This window comes from Mercenaria mercenaria, chromosome 12 (genome assembly GCF_021730395.1).
Source record: "Mercenaria mercenaria strain notata chromosome 12, MADL_Memer_1, whole genome shotgun sequence".
Lineage (NCBI taxonomy): Eukaryota > Metazoa > Mollusca > Bivalvia > Venerida > Veneridae > Mercenaria > Mercenaria mercenaria.
The window spans coordinates 25,294,612-25,315,980 of record NC_069372.1 but is presented as its reverse complement, the minus strand read 5'-3'; the positions used below and the strand labels follow the sequence as shown (position 1 = coordinate 25,315,980).

At 36.9% G+C, this 21,369-nt stretch overlaps 1 protein-coding gene across 6 annotated transcripts in view; it reads right to left on the bottom strand.

Annotated features, from left to right (window-relative positions):
- Positions 1 to 21,369, bottom strand: part of LOC123535359 (small G protein signaling modulator 1-like) — a 76,460-nt gene that overhangs the window by 25,018 nt on the left and 30,073 nt on the right. For 4 of the 6 annotated variants that reach the window (XM_053519468.1, XM_053519469.1, XM_053519472.1 and 1 more), the window contains exons 9-17: positions 19,609 to 19,676; positions 14,910 to 15,074; positions 12,704 to 12,871; positions 11,801 to 11,981; positions 6,697 to 6,761; positions 5,403 to 5,548; positions 4,483 to 4,551; positions 3,104 to 3,911; positions 2,440 to 2,519 (exon numbers count right to left, since the gene is read on the bottom strand). In XM_053519468.1, coding sequence (XP_053375443.1) covers positions 2,440 to 2,519; positions 3,104 to 3,911; positions 4,483 to 4,551; positions 5,403 to 5,548; positions 6,697 to 6,761; positions 11,801 to 11,981; positions 12,704 to 12,871; positions 14,910 to 15,074; positions 19,609 to 19,676 — 1,750 coding nt within the window. The remainder of the gene's footprint in view (positions 1 to 2,439; positions 2,520 to 3,103; positions 3,912 to 4,482; positions 4,552 to 5,402; positions 5,549 to 6,696; positions 6,762 to 11,800; positions 11,982 to 12,703; positions 12,872 to 14,909; positions 15,075 to 19,608; positions 19,677 to 21,369) is intronic. The other 2 variants (XM_053519470.1, XM_053519471.1) reach the window with 2 other exon arrangements.

Here is a 21,369-nt window from a genome sequence, read left to right as displayed (position 1 = left end):
CAATGAATACTATCAGCATGTGAAGTTTGAAGGTCCTGGGTGCAGTGGTTCGCGAGTAAAGTGCCTTCATGCAAAAAGTTAACATTGGCCCCTGTGACATTGACCTTTGACCTGGTGACCCCAAAGTCAGAAGGGGTCGTGTACTCAATGAGTACTATCAGCATGTGAAGTTTGAAGGTCCTGGGTGCAGTGGTTAGCGAGTAAAGTGCCTTCATGCATAAAGTTAACATTGGCCCCTGTGACCTTGACCTTTGACCTGGTGACCCCAAAGTCAGTAGGGGTCGTGTACTCAATGAGTACTGTCAGCATGTGAAGTTTGAAGGTCCTGGGTGCAGTGGTTCGCGAGTGAAGTGCCTTCATGCATAAAGTTAACATTGGCCCCTGTGACCTTGACCTTTGACCTGGTGACCCCAAAGTCAGTAGGGGTCATGTACTCAATAAGTACTATCAGCAAGTGAAGTTTGAAGGTCCTGGGTGCAGTGGTTCGCGATTAAAGTGCCTTCATGCAAAAAGTTAACATTGGCCCCTGTGACCTTGACCTTTGACCTGGTGACCCCAAAGTCAGTAGGGGTCGTGTACTCAATGAGTACTATCAGCAAGTGAAGTTTGAAGGTCCTGGGTGCAGTGGTTCGCGATTAAAGTGCCTTCATGCAAAAAGTTAACATTGGCCCCTGTGACCTTGACCTTTGACCTGGTGACCCCAAAGTCAGTAGGGGTCGTGTACTCAATGAGTACTATCATCATGTGAAGTTTGAAGGTCCTGGGTGCAGTGGTTAGTGAGTAAAGTGTCTTCATGCAAAAAGTTAACGTGACTAACGAACGAACGGACAGTTGAAAACTAATATGCCTCTCTTCGGGGGCATAAAAATAAAAACTTTCTTTAAACAGTTTAATAGTTCAGTGAAATGCTAGAACTTTGACAACATTATTGTTCATAAGGGACTACATGGTCTTGCCAATTGCAAACAATCACATGCAATTTCCATTTACTGCGAAATTGTTATTTTAGTGGGCGGCTAATTTTTGTGGTTTTTGTGGTTACATCAATCTGCAAAATTGATAACTGACAGACATGCGTACATTTCATGAAAATCTCAAATGTTTTGTACGACATTTTTTGGTGGATTGTTTATTTGTTTTTCAGATATTCTATTAAATTCTTGACAGTGTTGTTGATAATTTTCACTTGGACCGTAAAATATTTGACAGGTTTACAACATTGTAGTTATTTTCAACAATGAGCTGGTTCAAAAAATACTGAAATGCGGACCAGTTGAGCACCTGCATAAAGAGAAACTCTAAATGTATCGACTTGTTTCCCTTCGCGCAAGTGCTAAACTAACTTAAAATATGGCTACTGCGAACAAAAATATCGCTATCATAGACTGGCAAAGGGTACCCTCCCCTCACAAATTTTCTCCTCGGATTACACTGATCTCAGAAATGGTCCTTGGCCTTGTAAAAAGCTTGGAAATCCGCAATTCCGCGGAAAATTCTCATCCCTGCATAATAGCTGTTTTGACCCAAACCACAGAATTTTATGCCAAAACAAGAGCTGTCTCCATAGGAAGACACATGCCCCCGATGGCACTTTGAATGAATAGTTATGGCCGATGTTAGAGTTTAGGACCTTTGACCTACGGAGCTGGGTCTTGCGCGCGACACGTCGTCTTACTGTCACACATTCATGCATAGTTATTTTAAAATCCATGCATGAATGACAATGATATGGACCGGACACGCCCATCAATGCACTATCATGAAAAATGACCTTTAATGTCTAAGTGTGACCTTGACCTTTGAGCTACGGACCTGGGTCTTGCGCGCGACACATCGTCTTACTGTGGTACACATTCATGCCAAGTTATTTGAAAATCCATCAATCGATGACAAAGATATGGACCGGACACGCCCATCAATGCACTATCCTTTAACGTCTAAGTGTGACCTTGACCTTTGAGCTACGGACCTGGGTCTTGCGCGCGACACGTCGTCTTAATGTGGTACACATTCATGCCAAGTTATTTGAAAATCCATCCATCGATGACAAAGATATGGACCGGACACGCCCATCAATGCACTATCCTTTAACGTCTAAGTGTGACCTTGACCTTTGAGCTACAGGCCTGGGTCTTGCGCGCGACACGTCGTCTTACTGTGGTACACATTCATGCCAAGTTATTTGAAAATCCATCCATCGATGACAAAGATATGGACCGGACACGAAAATTGCGGACAGACTGACAGACAGACCGACAGACTGACAGACCGACAGACAGTTCAAAAACTATATGCCTCCCTTCGGGGGCATAAAAATTATATAGTTTTACAGTATACAGAATTAAGACCCTACTGCAGACATCTGAAACCAGCAAAATAATTAACAACACAATGTCACTGCTACTCATACAAGAATCCAATTAAAGTTTAATCACTTACAGCATAGATTCCTCCATTGGATGCTGGTGAGGCTGGGGACATTAAACTCTCTTTGGAAGTTGATAATTGCCTCACACGTTCTGTGAAATACAAATCAGAAATTCCATTTAATCTTATTAAATTCTACTGCAATTCATTTTCAAGTCGCAAAATAATTTGAAACTCAAGAACAAGAAAAAACAAACTTTATTCTAATGAGTATTTTCATTCAATTTAAAATTAGATATCTTTTAAAACAGACATTAAAACAATAAATAAAGCTACATTCAAATCTATTCAAAACCTTACAGTAGATTTAACCTTTACCTTGCTAAATTCCTATTTAGAACTTGTCCATCTTTCAATTTGGACAGTACCATTAACTGTTAAAAGGGTTGATTACCAAAAATATACTGCCTGAATGCGAAACAGTGCAGATCTTAATCAGACTGTATGGATGTGCAGGCTGATCAAGATCTACACTGGTTGCAAAGGCAGAATCAATCATATTCAGCATGATTAGGGTCAACATCAATCTTGTCACTACAATTTTATGATCGAACAGTTGACTGCTTTAAAATATTTGTATTTATGATTCATACCTGCAGTTGGTATACGTTTTGGGGAGTATCTATTGAGAACAATGAAACTATCATGAAGCTAAACAAGTCTACAATTTGCTTACCATCAACAACAGGTGTTTCTCCACCATCAACCATTACAGTGACCTGTGAGGCTTTATCTTCTTCCTTCTCTGTGGAATCCTGTGATACAACCAACATAACATCTTCCCCGTCATCTTGTTCCATTTCTTCTTCTTGGTCTCCTTCATCTTCATCCTCTTCACCTTCATCGTCTGCTTCATTTTCAGCATCTTCCTCAACACCGGAACTTCCTGCTGAAAATTTTGTTAGTCCTTGCCGTTCAATACTACACTCTCTGTCAAATTTAGAAGTGTCTGTGCTTTCTGAATCACCTGCTGAATCGAGTTTAAGTCGTTCCTGGGAACTTTGTCTTGCTATTGAGTCTCCTAACCCGTCATCGGGACTATCTGTGGTGTATGACGTTAAATATTCACGTTTCTCGATCACAGAGAAAGAATCTGTCTGTGTGATCTTATCACTCAATTCAAAATGTAAATCCATACTCTGTTTTCTGTCTGGTGTACAACAAGTAGTTCCTGTTGCACTACTTTCTTCAGGAACAGTGTCCGGATGAGAAAACTCATCAGAATCAAAACTCTGTGATAAAAACACGTCATTATCAAGACTCGAGTCTTTTCGCACTAAAGGAATATTACCATCTGTGCTCTCTGATGACATTTTGGCCAAGTTAGCTGCCATAATTTCTTTCTCCCTTTGTCTAACAATAGCCTCCACGGCTAACCATTCGGACATTGTCCGTTCATATAAATTTTGTGTTTTCTTATCAAGATAGTCTCTATCTTCGGGGCTGCTGTCAAACTTGTAATGCCCTAGCAAGTATGGCCAAACCTGTATGATAGACACACAATTAAGTTCCTATCTGAAGCAAGCCAGACATCATGGACAATATGACAGTAAATGAATGAACTTCTCTCTAAAGTCTGATTAAATATTTTAGAGTAAATATCTTTGACCAGGAATGCAGAAAATCTTTGTTCTGCAATTTTTTCAGTAAATCTATCAAAGATTACACTGTAAAGTGAAATGGCTTTGTTTTTTTAGGTAAAACACCGTTTTTCAACAGTATATCAGTCATGTAATGTTGGATAGTAAACCTAGCCACTGTTCCTGGAAAGTTTGTACCAGCATAAACCTCAACATGTAACTGCCAACTTCCCGACATGAACCAGAGGTGGAGGACGAATGATTTCAGACACAATGTCTTTTATCAAATCGGCACGGAAAACATATGCCCCACCCGGGGATCAAACTCACGTCCTCTCGATCTGCACTCCCTACTGAGCTAAGTGGGCGGAAGTGAAATAGAGGAAGATTCTATGATCCTTAACTCTCTTATCTGTATTTAGCAAGAAATATCTGATTAAACAAGAAAAAGATAAAAATATTATGCATTCCCCACCTCCTTCCTGATACTGTGCTCTATTCCACCATAGTACACAAGCCTAAATACTTCAGGGTATCCTGTTACCTGTAAAATATATAAACTAGTGCAGTGAGTGCATAAACTAGTATGGTGAAAGCATTTGCTAGTATAAGTGCATGAGAACTAAAGAAGCACAAAAAACTTGATTTTTACATTAACAATTAGTGTTCACAAACTGGATACCAGAAAGCAGTTTTTCTCCTTTTAAACAAAGCCATAAATGTCACTGACTGCCAAATATGGAAAACAAACCAATAATATACTTAAAACACCCTCTATTTAGAGTTAATTAGGAAGGAAAATGGCATTAACAGAGCCAATTAGTCTGAAAACTGATCAAGCAAAAATGATTACCATTTAAACATATTTTTATACAAGTATTTTCCAAGGAGGTTATTTCCAAATGCTATCTTAGAACTGACCAATATCAAACTTGCATACTGGTTTCCCAAATGCCAATTCTACTACCTAAAACTTATTCATCTACCTTTTCTAATTTGTATTAAAACCTACATTATTATAATTTACATGGGGCATATGCAGCCAGGAAAATATGAACTGTATTGTTAACACTGAGGGATGCAAGGAGAGAGATGGAAATCTATACAGAGCCATCACTGATATCTTCCCTCTCCTCTTGCACACTTTATGTTACAATAAGTCCCGGCTGCGGGATCCATCCAGTGGCCTTCTTTGTGCTATGTGGCCATTGGATTCAAGCCAGATGATGGTGAGCCCTTGCAAATATAATGCTAATTTTCCACCCTAAATCTTATTATTTTAATTGTTCTTTACCTCAATAATTAAGTTTTCCATGGATCAAACGAGTCCAGAGTTCTTTAACAATTAAAAATCCTTTTTATTTCTTCACAGTGACATTAATTAATTCAACAAACCGTTCCAAATTTTCCCATCTGTGACCAGACCTCTTGTGTGAGACCTTTGGATGCATCGTATGGTTGATCAACAGGAAATATTCTATGTAGTACCAGCCCAGACAGATGTGTTCTCACAGTCTTTAAGTGCCTACAGTGGGCTAACCCTAAAATTGAAAATAAACTGGATAAGAAGTATAGACACATAATTATATAAGCTGTCTGACCTTCCTGCAATAATAAACACATTTCCCAATAGATTTTGTTTGTTTTAGTCTAACACACTTTTTCAACAGTATTTCAGTTATGTAACAGCGGGCAGTTAACTTAACCAGTGTTCCTGGATTCTGTACCAATACAAACATGTTCTCTACAAGTAACTGCCAACTTCCCCACATGAATCAAAGGTGAAGGATGACAAATTTCAGTCACAATGTCTTTGATCAAAGCATCACAGAGAATATATGCCCTGCCCAAGGATCAAACTGTAGATCTGTGCTCTCCCTACTGAGCTAAGCCAATGGGCTATTTCCCAGTAGAGGATTTAATCACTGTTCACTTCTACAAAACAAATCCTAGTAACAAATCAACCATAATTCTAAAAGTGCAATGACAACAACTTCAACAAAATCTAAAACAAGAAACATACAAGATGCATATTACTGCAAAATGGCACACATGAAACAGTGTAACAACCTCTTGTGACCTTGACCTTGGAGGTACAGGAAACATATACTCTGTCTTTATGTTTACATTTAAATAAAATGTGTTTTATATGTTTGTTTTCTACCGGAAAGGGCCTTACATTAACAGAAGATTGTCAAAAAATATGATTAATGGTCTCTGCATGCGACCTTGACCTTGGAGGTATAGACCTGACCCTTGGGCTGGAAACATACTCAAAATGTTTACAATTTGTGTTATGTTTCAGTGTAACCTCTTTAATGGTTTTGAAGTAATAGTCGTGTTTAGGACAAACTAATGGACAGTTCAACTAATACATACTCCCATAAAATAACAGTATTATGAATTATTCTCATATTTAATTAATCCTTATCATGCTGAACAGGATTGATTCTGCCTTTGCCACCAGAGTAGATCATGATCAGTCTGCACATCCATGCAGTCTGATCAAGATCTGCACTGTTTGCCATTCAGTCAGTATCTTTTTTTGGTAAGCACCCCTTTTAACAGTTAATGGTATGGTCCAAATTGGAAGATGGACAAGTTCATTATAGAAATTTAGCAGGGTAAGGGTAAAGTACAGCAGTTACAGAATCAGAATAAGAACAGTAACTACAGACAAATTTCTTACATCCATAAAATGCCCTGGAGATGATCTGCTTTCTCATTGTATCACACAACTGTTTTATCGTGTTTCTGAAATGATACAAACAATAAATGCATATAGTGCACTAAATATTACATAACATACTTCTCTTTAATACACTTACACACAAATTGTAACAACTACACGACATATTTCTACTTTACACAAAGCATATTCTCTAGACAAAATCAAAATCCTGCATAATTCAATCAGATCGTATCTTATTAGTTATTTTATGCAAAAAAATATAATTATGGAACAAAAGTTAACTACAGATTTCTGCAAACTGTGTTGAAGACATTTTTTAAATCCATAGTGAGACAAATATTATGATTTAAACTTGAACTTTAAACCTTTGACCTTTACTTGTGACCTAGACTTGTTTAGAAAAAAATATGGCCATAACCTAAAAATAGTGAGTCTTAACCCATATCATGCTGGACACTATTGATTCTGCCTTTGCGACCAGTGTAGACCATGATCAGCCTGCACATCCATGCAGTCTGATCATGATCTACACTGTTTGCCATTCAGTCAGAATCTTTTTGGTAAGCACCCCTTTTAACAGTTAATTATACTGTCCAAATTGAAAAATGGACCAGTTCATTATAGAAATTTTGCAGGGTAAGGGTTAAAACATACATTCAGTCTGTTTTCTGTCATTATGAGGGGCAAATATTTAGTTACTTCACAAAGCTTGCTTCCAAGATTAACGTCAAACATTTTGTCTTTAGTGATTAATTTAAGGATTAAAACAAGAGCACTGCCTTGCAGGTGCAGACGCTAATCTAATTTTTTTGTCTCTGTATAATATTTATAGGTCCAAAAGGGGCCATTATTCTGAAAAAAGCAGGATGGAGTTATGTTTCTTGCTGTACAGAATCAGCTTTTGATGGAAAATAACTGCTCCAAGTTTTAAAGCAATAGTTTTGACCGTTAAGGAGAAGGGTTGACCTAAATGCAAAACTTAACCAAGAAATCTGATTTTCTAAGTCCAAAAGGGGTCATAAGTCTTGCAAATAGCAATGTAGAGTTACGGTACTAGCTGTGCAGAGTCGGCTTTAAATGGCAAATAACTGGTCCAAGTTTTAAAGCAATAGCTTTGACCGTTTAAAGGAGGAAAGTTGACCTAAACGCAAAACTTAACCAAGAAATCTGATATTTTCTAAGTCAAAAAGGGGCCATAATTCTTACAAAAAGCAGGTTGGAGTTATGTTTCTTGCTGTACAGGGTCAGGTATTGATGGTGAACAAGTGTTGCAAGTTTTAAAGCAATAGCTTTGATTGTTTAGTAGAAAAGCTGACCTAAACACAAAACTTAACCAGGCAACGCCAACGACAATAACAATAACTCATCATTTTTTTCAAAAAATCAGATGAGCTAAAAAGGACAAAATTTAATCTGTCATTTTGTGTATAAAGTCTAATTATACGTGGGAAGAAAATTTCATTTGAAATACATAAATCTGTCATTTCTTCCTACTCAAATAACAATTATTTTAATGGGACCTTTCTCTGCAACCATCATTTAGTAATTATTTTGTCTAATACATCATTTTTCATCAAACTGACACGGAAACATAAACACTACACTTACGTTGGCTGTGTGCTGCCTACTGACAACAAACTTGAAGTAGTGAAAAAGGTTCCTACATGCTAGTGCCCGAGGTGTAAGGATGACTCATGTAATTTATGAATGAATGGGTAAATTCATATGCTAATATAATAATTAAATAGTGCTTAAAACAAACTTAATTGTTTCATTTTATTCCTCCTATTATTTGAAGAAAAGAATGGAGAAGAATCTATCACTGGTTGTAGGTGTGGATTGAAATATCCGGTTCTTAAGTTGTTTTTTCCAGCAGAACCTTGTTACTGCCAGAACAGTTACCCTTGAGCTGGATATTTCTATCCACACCTTCAACTAGCAATAGATTCTTATTCTAATCAAAGAAACTGACTCATCCCCAACCCCCTCCCCCACCCAAAACCTCTACATACATTAATATAAGGTCTAGATGAAACATTTGATAATGTCATTCTAAAAAAACATTCGTACTGAAATTTATCTAAGCTTATAGAAACTAATTAATCCAACAATGCAAAGATTGCTTTTTATTCTACTTGAAAAGGGAATGTAGGCAGACGACAACATATTAACAATATGTTTACAAATATGACTGAAGTGAGAATAGGCATTATGTGTAAAAAAACAAACCAATATGTAGAGGAGAGGTGTACAGTGGTATGCTGTAAATATTAAGTGAGAAGTCAATGTGCTGGAGATTGTTTTCATCCAATAAGTGGGGTTTTGCTTTCTCTGTCAGTGATGTGGCATAAAGCCTATTCCTCAGAAACATAGTCTTTATAGTTAGATAGCTGAAAAGACAGAATAGTTTCACAGTAGATTTTGATCTTGGCTGCAACGTTAACAATTTGAAACTTCCTTTTTTGTCATAATTTACTATTTTACACAGTGAATATGACACTTGTCTGCAAGTCATAGTTGTTCTCTGATATAAATGTCACACCTAAGCTGCTTCAAATATCTACATTTTCTCACCATTTTCTTTTACTGTAAGCCCCTTTCTTGTCAAGTGCAAACACATTTAGCACATTTTAGTTGGACGATAAACCTCAACACCTTGCAAACAATGCACCCTAGCTCAAAACCTGACGTAAAACTTTTTTTGTTTTCACAGTAAGCAGACTATAAAGACAATATTGCTAAAGAGTATGCTTTGCTCTACAGCACCTACACAATTATTTTGTGAAATACAAAGTAAAATCCCTAGTTAACAGTCAAAAGAACCTCCAGCACATCGACTTTTTGTTAAGAATTCCAACATTTTGTTACAACTTTTGTAGGAGCTAGTTAGTTCAATGCTTAGTTCAAATATTACTATTTTTCTTATACTGGCAATAAACATGAATAACCTTGAAACCCATGGTATTGATCTTAAGGAAGTGTAACCTTAACCTTGAGACAGTCAACCTTGACTCTGAGCAAGTGTTAACATGCGACCTTGACACTGAGAGTATGTAAAATATAGCATGTCAATTAGAACCCTTGACCCTGTAGCTCTTGTGCTGATACATTTTTACCTCGTCACAAAAGTATATACGTTGTCAACAATTAACTGACAAGTTGTATACACTAATCACAAGCAGATGTGTAGATAAATGATGTTTGCAAAACACACATGCTCCCTTGGCCTGTTCAAGAAAAAATAGGTATGTCACTTTGAAAGTTGTGACAACAACCTTTTACCTAAAAAAAATCAACAGGGGTTATCTATCATCTTCATGCATATGCCTAAGCATTCTACTGTAACTGATCAGGAAACTATTTTCAATATGATGGTCATTGTGACCTTGAGGAACTGACTACAAAAACAATAGTCATCTGCTGATCACAGGCAATCCTTAGAAATCTGCTGGCCGAACAATACTTCAGATATTCATCTGAAACCATAGTGAGTTTTAAGGCCACTTTTGACATACTGACCCTAAATATTGAGGTCATTTTCTGACGACTGTCCTACGAAATCTGACAACTGTTAGCCAAAGAACTGTTGAGCTATTGATCAGAAACCATTCAGTCTCAAAGTCATTGTAACCTTGAACTTTGACCTACTGGCCTAAAAACAATAACAGTCATTTACTGACTGAAGGATATTATCCTTTGAAGATTGACAAAAGTAGGCCAGACTGTTCTTTAGCTATTGAGTATAAACAATTCTTAGCCTCAAGGGCACCAGCTGACCTTGGCCTTTGACTTACTGAGGCCAAAAACATTACAGATCATCTGATTACCACCAGCAATCACCCCACAAAGCTTGACAACTGTTTGCCAAACCAATGGTAAACCAAATGGTCTTCCAAAGGACAATCTGCCAAACTGACAGACAATGTGAGGCACATAATCAAAGGCCTGAAGGGCCTGAGTCGGCTAATGATTGATGTACTGACAGTATAGTCTACCAGTTTCAGTTTGTTTTTAGTTTTTTTCTTAAAATTTCATAACACAGCTCGATATTTACCCAAATATTATATCCGGATACGATTACACTTTTCTCCAGTTTCAACAATATATTTTACAAATTGTGATGATACGGAGACATTTAGCAGCAACTGGCAGTATCTGACACTGAAGTTTACGGTTAAATTACCTCTTATTTAAATCTTTTCATAAAAAAGTTGTTTCGTTTCATGAAAGCTGCCAAACATAGATGATCTACTTTCGATTTCAAAAACTACAAGAAAATACAATTTAATGTTTCGCCGATTTGTTTATTTCTCGAAAAATAAGAATTTAAATCATTTTTAATATCAGTAGTAACTAAACAAACCAGTAAGAGCTTCTTCTTCCGATAATTTATCCGTTTACTGACTGCAAAATTCAACCCACGCAAAGTTTATAGAAATCATACGATGCGTGTATACGTTCAATGTGGGAGAATTAAGGCTGATCGGCTATGTTACCTAACGCATCCAGACGATTCAGATTTTGTTTTTAAAAAAGCATTGTGTGCGTTTCTGTAATTTTATATACGTTTTTATCCGCTTAGAAATTATTAGACATGCGTATTTGCATTATTTCTATACGTAATTTACGCTAATACGCATCTTATCTGGAGCCCTGTGGAACTATTTTTTGTCTTTCGCTGGATGTTACGCAAGCTTTGTAAGCCTGCGCAATTCTTAAAATGCACATTTATGCTTAATGAGTTACATTCGAGTATTGCACAATTACAAGTCATAAATATGACAGATTACATCGTATATTGGTCATAGCAGAGGGAATTGACACAACTTAACTTCATTCTTGCAGTGAACTGTTTGAAATTTGAGAAATCTAATGGAACTACATCCCTTCACGTGTTATTCGGTCCATTTAGAGAATCGCTGAACAGCAAGGACTCGTCAAAAGGCTTTCAGCCTTTAGCCGACTCAATAAAAATATGCATGCAAAGACTGTGCTGTTCAGAAATACATCAGCAAACATAATGGTGAACATATCAACATCACAGTTTAAACAATATGAAAAACAACAATGAAAATGGGGATGATGAGAATAGAATATTAACCCTTGCCTTTGCGTACTACCAACGCGTGTCAAACATGTATTGTTCTGCTCCTCTTGTACCATTGCGTAAGTTTGCACTGTGTTTTGGGCTAGTGGGCTCGGACCTCTGGGTATCCGTGTGAGCGCCCATGGTAGTAAATCTGCTGGGCGAAATTTAGCTTTTGGATCTAACACTTCTGGTGCTGTGAAAAAGTAAAATAAATCCAGTAAGCATTCTCTTCTAGTCAGATGAAATAAGTCTAAATCCATAATTTCTTTATAAAAAATTGTTTCTTATTTTCAGAATGTTGCATTTATGGTAAGGTCTGTCCAGTACAATGTTTTGCTGGGTTTAATGTAGCACCGTCCGACACAATTATAGGTCTTATGGCAATTTTCCAGCTTTAATGGCGGAAGAAGACCCCAGATGCCTCTCCTTGCATTACTTCATCACAAGCTGGCGCCTGGGTAGAACCACTGACCTTCTGTAAGCCAGCTGGATAGCTTCCTCACATGAAGAATTCAATGCCCCAAGTGAGGCTCGAACCCACATCGGTGAGGGGCCAGTGATTTTAAGTCAGTGGCCTTAACAACTCGGCCACAGAGGCCCCCAAGGTCTGTCCAGTGACAGGAAGATGTGAACACATCAGCCTAAACAAGACTACTGCCCAGCATATAGAAAGAGGCATTTATCATATTTGCTGCGATAAGAACAAATTTGTTGCCATGTCAACCATATCTGTTGCCATAGCAACGCAGTAAAGGAAGTGCACATTCTCCTTATCGCCATCTATCAATGTAAGTTAACAAGTTTCATGACCAGCAAAATCGTAACCATGCAAGTAAAAAAAAAAACGGCATTTTATTCTTCAGTTAATATACTATATCACCTCTGCACATAATTTGTCACTAAAACAGAACTTACGTATATTGTCTGGTTTGAAAACCTTCACAATTCTAAATACATAATCAGTGGCCTCTTCCTCCAAATCGGTACTCGTACTTGATGTAGAGCTAGTGCTTCCCTCCTTACTACTTGATGACAGGTTAGACAATCTACTCCCCTTCCGTTTCAACTTTGGAAAAACTTTGCCTAGAAAAATAAACAAAACCATACAATTTCCTAATTAATTTTTTTAATTTTGTGATCGGAACCAACAAAACTAGAGTTTTCAATAAAGATGATTAATACTTCTAGATTTCCCTCTGATACAGGCTAAAAACAAGTTGTGATCATGACCATTATCCTTTAAATGTGACCTTGACCTTTGATTTATTGACCAGGTTTGTTGCTAATTTAAGCTATTAAGATCTTTTGACTTCTAAATGTGACCTTGACCTTGAACTTAGTGACTCAGGCCTTATGCTATGCACCTTAATGAGGTAAACAACTGATGCAAGTTTTATGGAAATCTTTTAAGCGGTACAGACATGAAGTTAAGCTACCTGGCCTTTGACCTCCAAGTGTGACTTTGACCTTGGACCTGTGTTGCCTTCTTTGCACATCATCTTGATCAGGTTAATTATTGATGCTTACTTTATGGTAATATTCCCAGAAGGTTATCCCAGTGGTTAAGATGACACGGAGAAGACACAAAATTAACAATTTGATCTTTGACCTGCTAGTGTGACTTTGATATTGGACCTAACTGCCTAATTTGTACTCTCTAAACCTTGTCTCTGTGAGGTAAACAATTGACATAAGTTTTGTGAAAATGATCCAAGCAGTTTAGATGTATAGAGCTAACATGAAGTTATTTGACCTCCAAGTATGACCTTGATCCCGGACCTTATGACCTGGGTTGTACACTTCAGTACGAGGTTAACAACTGATGCTAATTTTATGAAAATCTTTCCAGTGGTTAAGAAGATACTGCGCCGGCACAATGGATAGATGGATGGATAGACACGCGTAACTCCAATACAGCCTCTTTTTAATTTATATCTGGGGGAAATAATGGAACTAAAACTTCAGTAAATCAAACAGGCAAACAGGCAAAGACGTAAATCAGCCTTATACCTTAAATCATAAAACTGAATCTGGAAAACAGTCTCAAAATGCTGTTGTTTCATTGGCCAAAATCGAGATTAGTCTTCAGAAACAACCAATCAGATCCTTGAGTTTTCAGACTGGTCACCAAACTAAGTTTAATAAAATTGGATCAATGACATTACAGTAATCTAGGTCAGTTGGTATTACTAACAGTTCTCTGTCATGAAGTTAGGCTTTGCATTGACAATTCTGGTCCAATACATGGCATAGAAATTACAGAACACACAGCTCCTGTAACTTTCATCCGTGGAAGATGCATTTTTAAGTTCTTAAAGATTCAAGCCCAATTCTAAATTTAATACTTCTTGGTTTTAGCCCATGTATGAAGTTACAGATACAAAAAAACAGCAAATTACATTTTCAACTACAGTGTATGCCATAACTGTGTAACCAGTGGACAATATGATGGACAAAATGTTTTCAAAACAGACATTAAAATAAGTTTTAGATGTGTTCCAGTGCACCTCACCTTTGTCTGCCCATGAAAAAAAGTCACTCACAACTTCATTTCATGATGATCACCTGTATGAAGTTACATTTGAATCCCTTTAAAACTGTGGATTCTGACGAAGATCACTCAACAACTTTAAAGCAGTGCAGGTGCCCCAGTATCCCCCACTAATGCCCATCCAAGAAAAGAATAAGTTACATACCAACTATACTACATGGTGATCATCTGTACAAGTTTCATTGGAATCCATTTAAAATCTTAGTAGTTCCCTCAACAAAATGTTTTGCAAAGTATGCATGCCCCAGTGCCCACCCCCCACATTTTTGGAATTCTTTTAAAACTGTGGAAGAATTCCTCCACAAACATTTTGCAATGGACTGAACACAAGACTGACTGACAAACTGTAAGATTACCCCTATACACCCTCTAAACTTTGTTCTTGGGAGTAAAATAAGTCAGAGAGTAAAACTACGGTATAATAAGGAAAGAATGTTGATCTTTGTTGAACCGTATCTGATCACGTTTTTCTATATCTTCCATATGGCGAGCTGCAGAGTTGTACGTGGCAGTGTACCAGGACTGCTGCCCTCTGGTGTTTGTTTGTTCGTTTATAAATATAGAATCTACCTTTACCGCGTTGTGACCACAATGGTGGATCCAGCTGCCCATGGGGAAGTAACCCTGTCTCCAAACATGACAAGAATGCTAACAGGTGTCCTCCCTTGGGAAAATGGATGGGAGGCCGCTGTACACCGTCCTGGCCAACCAGAACAATTGTACCTCGGCAGTCCGCTGAAATAAAGAGATAAATGTATATCAAAATTTTGGTAAAAAAAGTAAACTAAATCATCTCTGGACATCTGGCAACTATGGCAGCCAAAGCCCTAAGTCTCATCAGATAATCTAAAGAAATTGGCATTAGCAAAAACAATTTGGAATGGACAACAAAATTAAATTATATCAAGTTTATCTGTGTTCAGAATCCATCTTAAATTATTTCATTATCTTTGATGTTTTGATGTTTTTAGCTCAACTTTTTGAAGAAAAAGTAGAGCTATTGTACTTGCCCCGGCGTCGGCGTCGGCATTGGTTAAAGTTTTTGGTAAAGTCAAATATCTCTGTTACTATCAAAGCTATTGACTTGAAACTTAAAAAACTTGTTTACCATCAAAGTCTACACCTGGAGAAACAATCCCCATAACTCTGATTTGAATTTTGACAGAATTATGCCCCTTTTTAACTTAGAATTTTTTGTTAAAATTTTTGATAAAGTCAAATATCTCTGTTACTATTAAAGCTTTTGACTTGAAACTCAAAATAGTTATTTACTATCAAAATCTACACTAGGAGACACAATTCACATAACTGTGATTTGAATTTTGACAGAATTATGCCCCTTTTTAACTTAGAATTTTTGGTTAAAGTTTTTGATAAAGTCAAATATCTCTGTTGCTATTAAAGCTTTTGACTTGAAACTCAAAATAGTTATTTATTATCAAAGTCTACACCAGGAGACACAATTCCCATAACTCTGTTTGAATTTTGACAGAGTTATGTCCCTTTTTAACTTGGATTTTTTTTAATGGCAAAGCTCTAATTCAGAGTCAAGCACTGAGAAAAGTCGAGCGCGCTGTCTTACGGACAGCTCTTGTTAGATTAGCAATTGCTATATTAGCCACATTCCACTCTTCTCAAATTCTGTATCTGCGGTAGATCTATATATAAAGCTAAAAATTCAGCTACCCCTATTGAGCCTCAGTCTAACGGCAGCTATGAACAAACATGATCAGTCGTTCAGATGGAGAAGAAGCTATGACTACAAAATTAATGTTGTTGTTTTTCTGTTAGACTTGAAGCCATAGCACATGTATAAAACACACTCTCTATATAATAGGAGTTGCTAGCTTTGCCTGCAAATTCATTCTAAAATTCAAGCAATATACTGCGGAGTGTTAATCAACATGTACAATATATTCATTTGTTAAAACGCATCGTAACTGTAAGAGAATTTATTTTGCATCGGACAGGTTTTTTACTGGTTTCACATCACCTTTTCAATGATTTCAGTACCAAAATACCCGAGAGGTTAATATTCTCACTCCTCAGAAAAATCAATTTGGACATCCCTAATATTTTGCCTATATTCTCACTTCTAATCAAAACAGAATAATTATCAGCACTGTAAACAGATCTTGCAAAGCATGAGAGTGATAACTAACGTAAAATGGCATTGACCATTGATCAGTTTCAACGTCATTGGTCAACAATCGGAAGTATAAGTAAGTAAATTGTTTATTAACATGACTTGTGCATTGCAGAATAAATAATAAATTGTTTATATACAGCAAATAAGGCAAATTTAGCTGTTCCACACCCATTTACACATTCATTGATAAAAATACCGAATTGCGAAAATGTAATAGACAGGTAATTCTAAATGTGACAGTTTGACATAACACGCTGCTATATGCGGCAAACAAAATGTGGGAGTAATATGCGTAGGTGAGGTTCTAATGTAAAGGTGGGCCAGTTCAAGGAAATTAACTACCATGACTGAATGAAGCGAGTTTGAAGACAGTATACAAACAAGAGCTCGTCGAACCCTATATAAGTCTATATGAACCATATGACCCCTGGGGCAGGGCCATATTTGACCCTAGAAGGATAATTTGAACAAACTTGGTAGGGAACCACTAAATGATGCTATATTACAAAATATCAAAGCCTAGTCTTTGTGGTTTGGACAAGAAGATTTTCAAAGTTTTTCCCTATGTAAGTCTATGTAAACCATGTGACCCCCAGGGCGGAGCCATATTTGATCCTAGGGGAATAATTTGAACAATCTTAGTAGAGGACCACTAGATGATGTCATATACAAAATATCAAAGCCCTAGGCCCTGTGGTTTTGGACAAGATTTTTTTCAAAGATTTTTTTCTATTAAGTCTATACAAACCATGTGACCCCCGGGGTGGGGCCATATTTGACCCTAGGGAAATAATCTGAACAATCTTGGTAGAGGACCACTAGATTTTGCTACATACCAAATATCAAAACCCAGTGTCCGACAAATTTATAGTCTTACCGGCTACTAGAATTTTTTTCTGGTAGCCCAGCATTTTTTTGTAGTTGCTGAAAAATTTAAACCCCGAAAGTATAAACTATCCAAACCCGACTTAACTATCCAAACCCGACTTACTGAGATGTGAGAATCAAAGGGGTCTGAAACAATGTTTGGTTAAAAATTTAAAAACTCAAAATAAACCTGAGTGTTTGTTTCCAGTTCCACAGACACATTCCTGTCATATTAGTCTAGGTTTTTTTGAAAAAGGCCCCTGGTCAAATTTGGATTTTTTTCACATGGTGAACTGTCAAAATTAATCATATTAGTTTAAAACTTTATTTTCAAGTTTTATGGTAAGCATTCAGATGCATTAAATTTTTTTTTTCTGTTGGATTTAACCTCGCACCGACACATGATAGGTCATATGGCGATTTTCCAGCTTTAATGGTGGAGGAAGACCCCAGGTGCCCCTCCGTGCATTATTTCATCACGAGCGGGCACCTGGGTAGAACCACCGACCTTCCGTAAGCCAGCTGGATGGCTTCCTCACATGAAGAATTCAACGCCCCGAGTGAGGCTCAAACCCACATTGATGAGGGGCAAGTAATTTGAAGTAAGCGACCTTAACCTCTCGGCCACGGAGGCCCCCTCAGATGCATTAAAAAATCTTAAGTATCCCGAGCTGAAATTTAGAGATTTTTTTCCCCAAGATTCTGGTTCTAGACAGACCTTGCAAAAAATAACTACTACTTTGTCATGTTCAAACTTTTGTTTACACTCAGTAAGTTTCCACGCCAATAAAAACTGCATTTTCCAAACAGTAGAGTGTGTGTGCAGTCGAGGGGAAAATCAGGTCGTGAAAATATGTGACATTTGATTTTAATGATGTAAAAACTATCTGTCAACACGTTTTCGTTGCTTTATTCAATAAATGGTAATGTATTTATGTGTTTTGAGATGATTTTACATACAAAACATACAATTTTCTGGCAGAATCATGTATCGAATTTTTGCCGAGGTGCAGACGGTCATGTCGCTAAAAATAGAAACAAGCTGGTTTTTCCAGTATTTTTTTTTTATTTCATTAGCGAACAAAACAAACAAAATTGGATAAAAATTGGGATTTATGGTCAGTTGTTGTTTTTTTCAAGCTATAATCGAGGAAACGACCTGATGTTGATTTTGTAAAATATACAATGACCGGGCTACTAAAGCTTTAAATTTATGGTTGCCCGGCGGGCTTACGTCGGGTTTTTTTGTAGCCCGACGAAAATTTCTGTTAGCCCGCAGGCTCCGGGCAATGTATTTGTCGGACACTGAAACCCTAGGCCCTATGGTTTTGGACAAGAAGATCAGAAACTGTTTAACTGTTCCTGGCCAATATGACCTTGACCTTTGACCTAATGACCTCAAGACCAATAGGGGTCATCTGCTGGTCATGGCCAACCTAACTATCAATTTTCCTGAAACTAGGCCCAAGTGGTCTTGAGTTATTGCCTGGAAACCATTTTACTGTTCCTGGTCAATGTGACCTTGACCTTTGACATACTGACCTAATAATCAATAGGGGTCATCTGCTGGTCATGACCAATCTCCCTATCAACTTTCGTGACCCTAGGCCTAAGCGTTCTTGAGTTATCATCCGGAAACCGTTTTACTGTTCAGGGACACTGTGACCTTGACCTTAAACATACTGATCTCAAAATCAATAGGGGTCACCTGCTGGTCATTACCAACCTCCCTATCAACTTTCATGATCCTAGCTCCAAGTTTTCTGAGTTATCATCCGGAAACCGTTTTACTATTCAGGGTCACTGTGACCTTGACCTTTGACATACAGACCTCAAAATCAATAGGGGTCATCTGCTGGTGATGACCAACCTCCCTATCAACTTTCATGATCCTAGGCCCAAGCGTTCTTGAGTTATCATCCGGAAATGGATTGGTCTACATTCCGACCGACTGACCTACCGACAGACCGACCGACATCTGCAAAACAATATACCCCTCCTTCTTCGAAGGGGGGCATAAATATCCAGATACAACATCATAGGAAAACACTGAGATGACAACAATTGCCATCTGGAGCTGATCTTTTAGACAAAACCAGAATTGTGTCCATAGGACATGTATACACCCACATAATTTGCCATCCTCTAAACAGCAAGGTGTTTAGTAAAGACCATCTTCCCATGAAGGATTAGTACAATACTAACTAGATCCTGCAGTACAATACTAAATGTGATTCTACAGACAATACTTACGTTGCTGATGGCAGTGTATGTAGACTATTTCATCCAGAAATATGGTCAATGCATAATCCCAAAGTATACTGTAAAATACAAACATTACAATACAGAAAGGTTATCTAAATATATATATATATATATTATACAACAGCTGAAACTCCATATCTCGAATTCCAAGGGATCAAGCATTTTGCTTTGAGATAGCCGAAATTTGGCATAAAGTGATACTTTGTGCATGTGTATTCGAGGTGGGACTTGAAAAATCTTTGAGATAAGCGAGTTCCAGATAATAAGCTTCAACTGTTGTTGACGCAAAACAGAAAACCAAAGGAATATTTTCATAAATGTTGTCATGTTAGTTAAAATTTAAGAACAAAATGAATAAATCTAAAATTCAATCCAATATATGATTCTGATAACTTGAGATACTAAGTTAGATTTTTCTTTCCATAATTTAACATCAAGTAATTGTTTAACAGTACAAAAATCAACAGGAAATGTTTAGCATATTAGCTTGGTTAATATCCCTACACCATCACAACATTCACAAACTGTGCCAAAAGGTTATATATTACAATATACTCTAATCCAAGGACTAAATTCTGCATATTTTGTCCATCATCTGTCCATTGATATAGAGACAGCAAACTTAGTGCTATAACAGCTCTTAAATATATGTTCAGTCGAACTTCGACTGTTCGAACTTGATGGCACTTGCAAACTTTGCTTGAGTTGCAGTATTTTCAAGTCATCGAAAATTATACATTTTATAGAGATTTTGCTGGGACCTGATGATGAGTTCGAGCAAATGGTGGTGTTCGAATTATCTGAGTTTCTGTGAACGAAGTTTGACTGTACAGACCATTAAATTCAGCTCAGTACTTCTTGAAAATTTGCTAGTCTTGATAAACTGAAATTATCTAACTGACAGCACCTAACTACAAAGCTAGTAATTTACACTTATCAAATAACTGTCAAATGTGCAAATCAGCATGTTTATTAAAAACAAAAAAAACACAGACATTCATGTCAGGGAAATCTTTCAAAGTCATTTTGAACACTAAACCTTCTCAGAGTCTCTATTTCACTCTATTAAGTTTTAAGTTTATGCCCTACCAATTTCATCTGTATGACAATTTTCAAGTTGAATGATTCTATGAATTGACTTTCTTTAGATACAGAAACAATACAATTATGCTTCCGCTCAGATGCGCATTTGCTTAAATAAGCATTTCAAATTGCTGATAATTGTACACTGTTCTGTCATAATTTTAGATACAACTGAAACCTGTTATCTCAAATTCCGAGGGATTGAGCGTTTAAGTTTGAAATAACCGAAATCTGTGTTAAAATGACTTAAAATGATATTTTATACACATGTTTTTGTGATGGGACTTACAAATGTTTTCGAGATAGCTGGAATTTTGAGATATTAAGTGAGTTCGTGATATCTAGTTTCAACTGTATATGTGTAGCATTCTTCAAGTTGAGAACAGCCGAACTTTTACATAAAAAAAAATCTCGCAAGATAATGAATCATTTCTGGGAGCTTCTGAAACGTCTCTACTTTTAAATATATTTGTTATGCATACAATCTCAGAATTCTCTTTTATTTTTAAAAAGTAACATTATAATTGCTTGCAACTTATCTTCAAAAGATAGAACTAACGTAAGACAATAAGAAAAACCTTTTTTACTTTACTGAGAGCTGGGTAAAACAGGATGGTAATATGGGGCGATTTGATGTTAAGGTTAAAAAGTTATGTCAGTTCAATT